Source organism: Plasmopara halstedii (assembly GCF_900000015.1).
Source record: "Plasmopara halstedii genome assembly, contig: Scaffold_179, whole genome shotgun sequence".
Classification (NCBI taxonomy): Eukaryota; Oomycota; class Peronosporomycetes; order Peronosporales; family Peronosporaceae; genus Plasmopara; species Plasmopara halstedii.
This window is the reverse complement of record NW_020187100.1, coordinates 45,348-45,930: the sequence shown is the minus strand read 5'-3', so window position 1 is coordinate 45,930 and position 583 is coordinate 45,348. Positions and strand designations below refer to the sequence as shown.

Here is a 583-nt window from a genome sequence, read left to right as displayed (position 1 = left end):
GTTGCTGAAGCCACGTTGTACCTAAGATGATATCATATCGCGAAAAAGGGTATAAATTCCCATGTACTGTCGGAGTATCCAAAGTTCAATGGAGAAAAAACCGCTCGATACTCTGACTAGAGCTTGTGTTGCAAGACGCACCTATATTGGATTTTTACTCGACATTTTCGAACACCCATCATATTATATACTGCTTTCAAATTATCGCGCGTCGTACATAATTGCACGACGCGTTTCCGCCTTGCTTCCACTTCAATTTTCCGTTTGATATAGTATTCGAGACCAGCGCACCACCTGCCAGGATTAAACTCAGCCTTGTATGAGGTCAATGGGCACATGTGCAGAAAAAAAGACAATCTCCATTTGTGACAAGGAGTGTCTCGGGGCAAGTCGCGCCTGTTCAAACATTTCATGAAAGTGGTAATTGTTACTAGCTTCATTGAAGAGTCTGCCACTACACGGCGATAAAATCTGTTAGCTTTTAGACCCCGCTAAATCCTGCCTCCATTGCCAGGGTGGACAAGAATTCTACATGCGCGTTCTGAGCTCCCACGAAATCTGCTGCTTCAGCTCATCCATGTCC

At 44.6% G+C, this 583-nt stretch overlaps 1 protein-coding gene across 1 annotated transcript; it reads right to left on the bottom strand.

Moving 5' to 3' along the window:
- Nucleotides 1–85: 85 nt before the first annotated feature.
- Nucleotides 86–338, bottom strand: PHALS_02177 (uncharacterized protein; the record flags this gene model as incomplete). The annotated part of the gene is made up of 2 exons (XM_024718912.1): nt 86–141; nt 218–338. 2 exons carry the CDS (start codon nt 336–338, stop codon nt 86–88), a joined length of 177 nt encoding a protein of 58 aa, XP_024572636.1.
- Between the last annotated feature and the right edge of the window lie 245 nt (nt 339–583).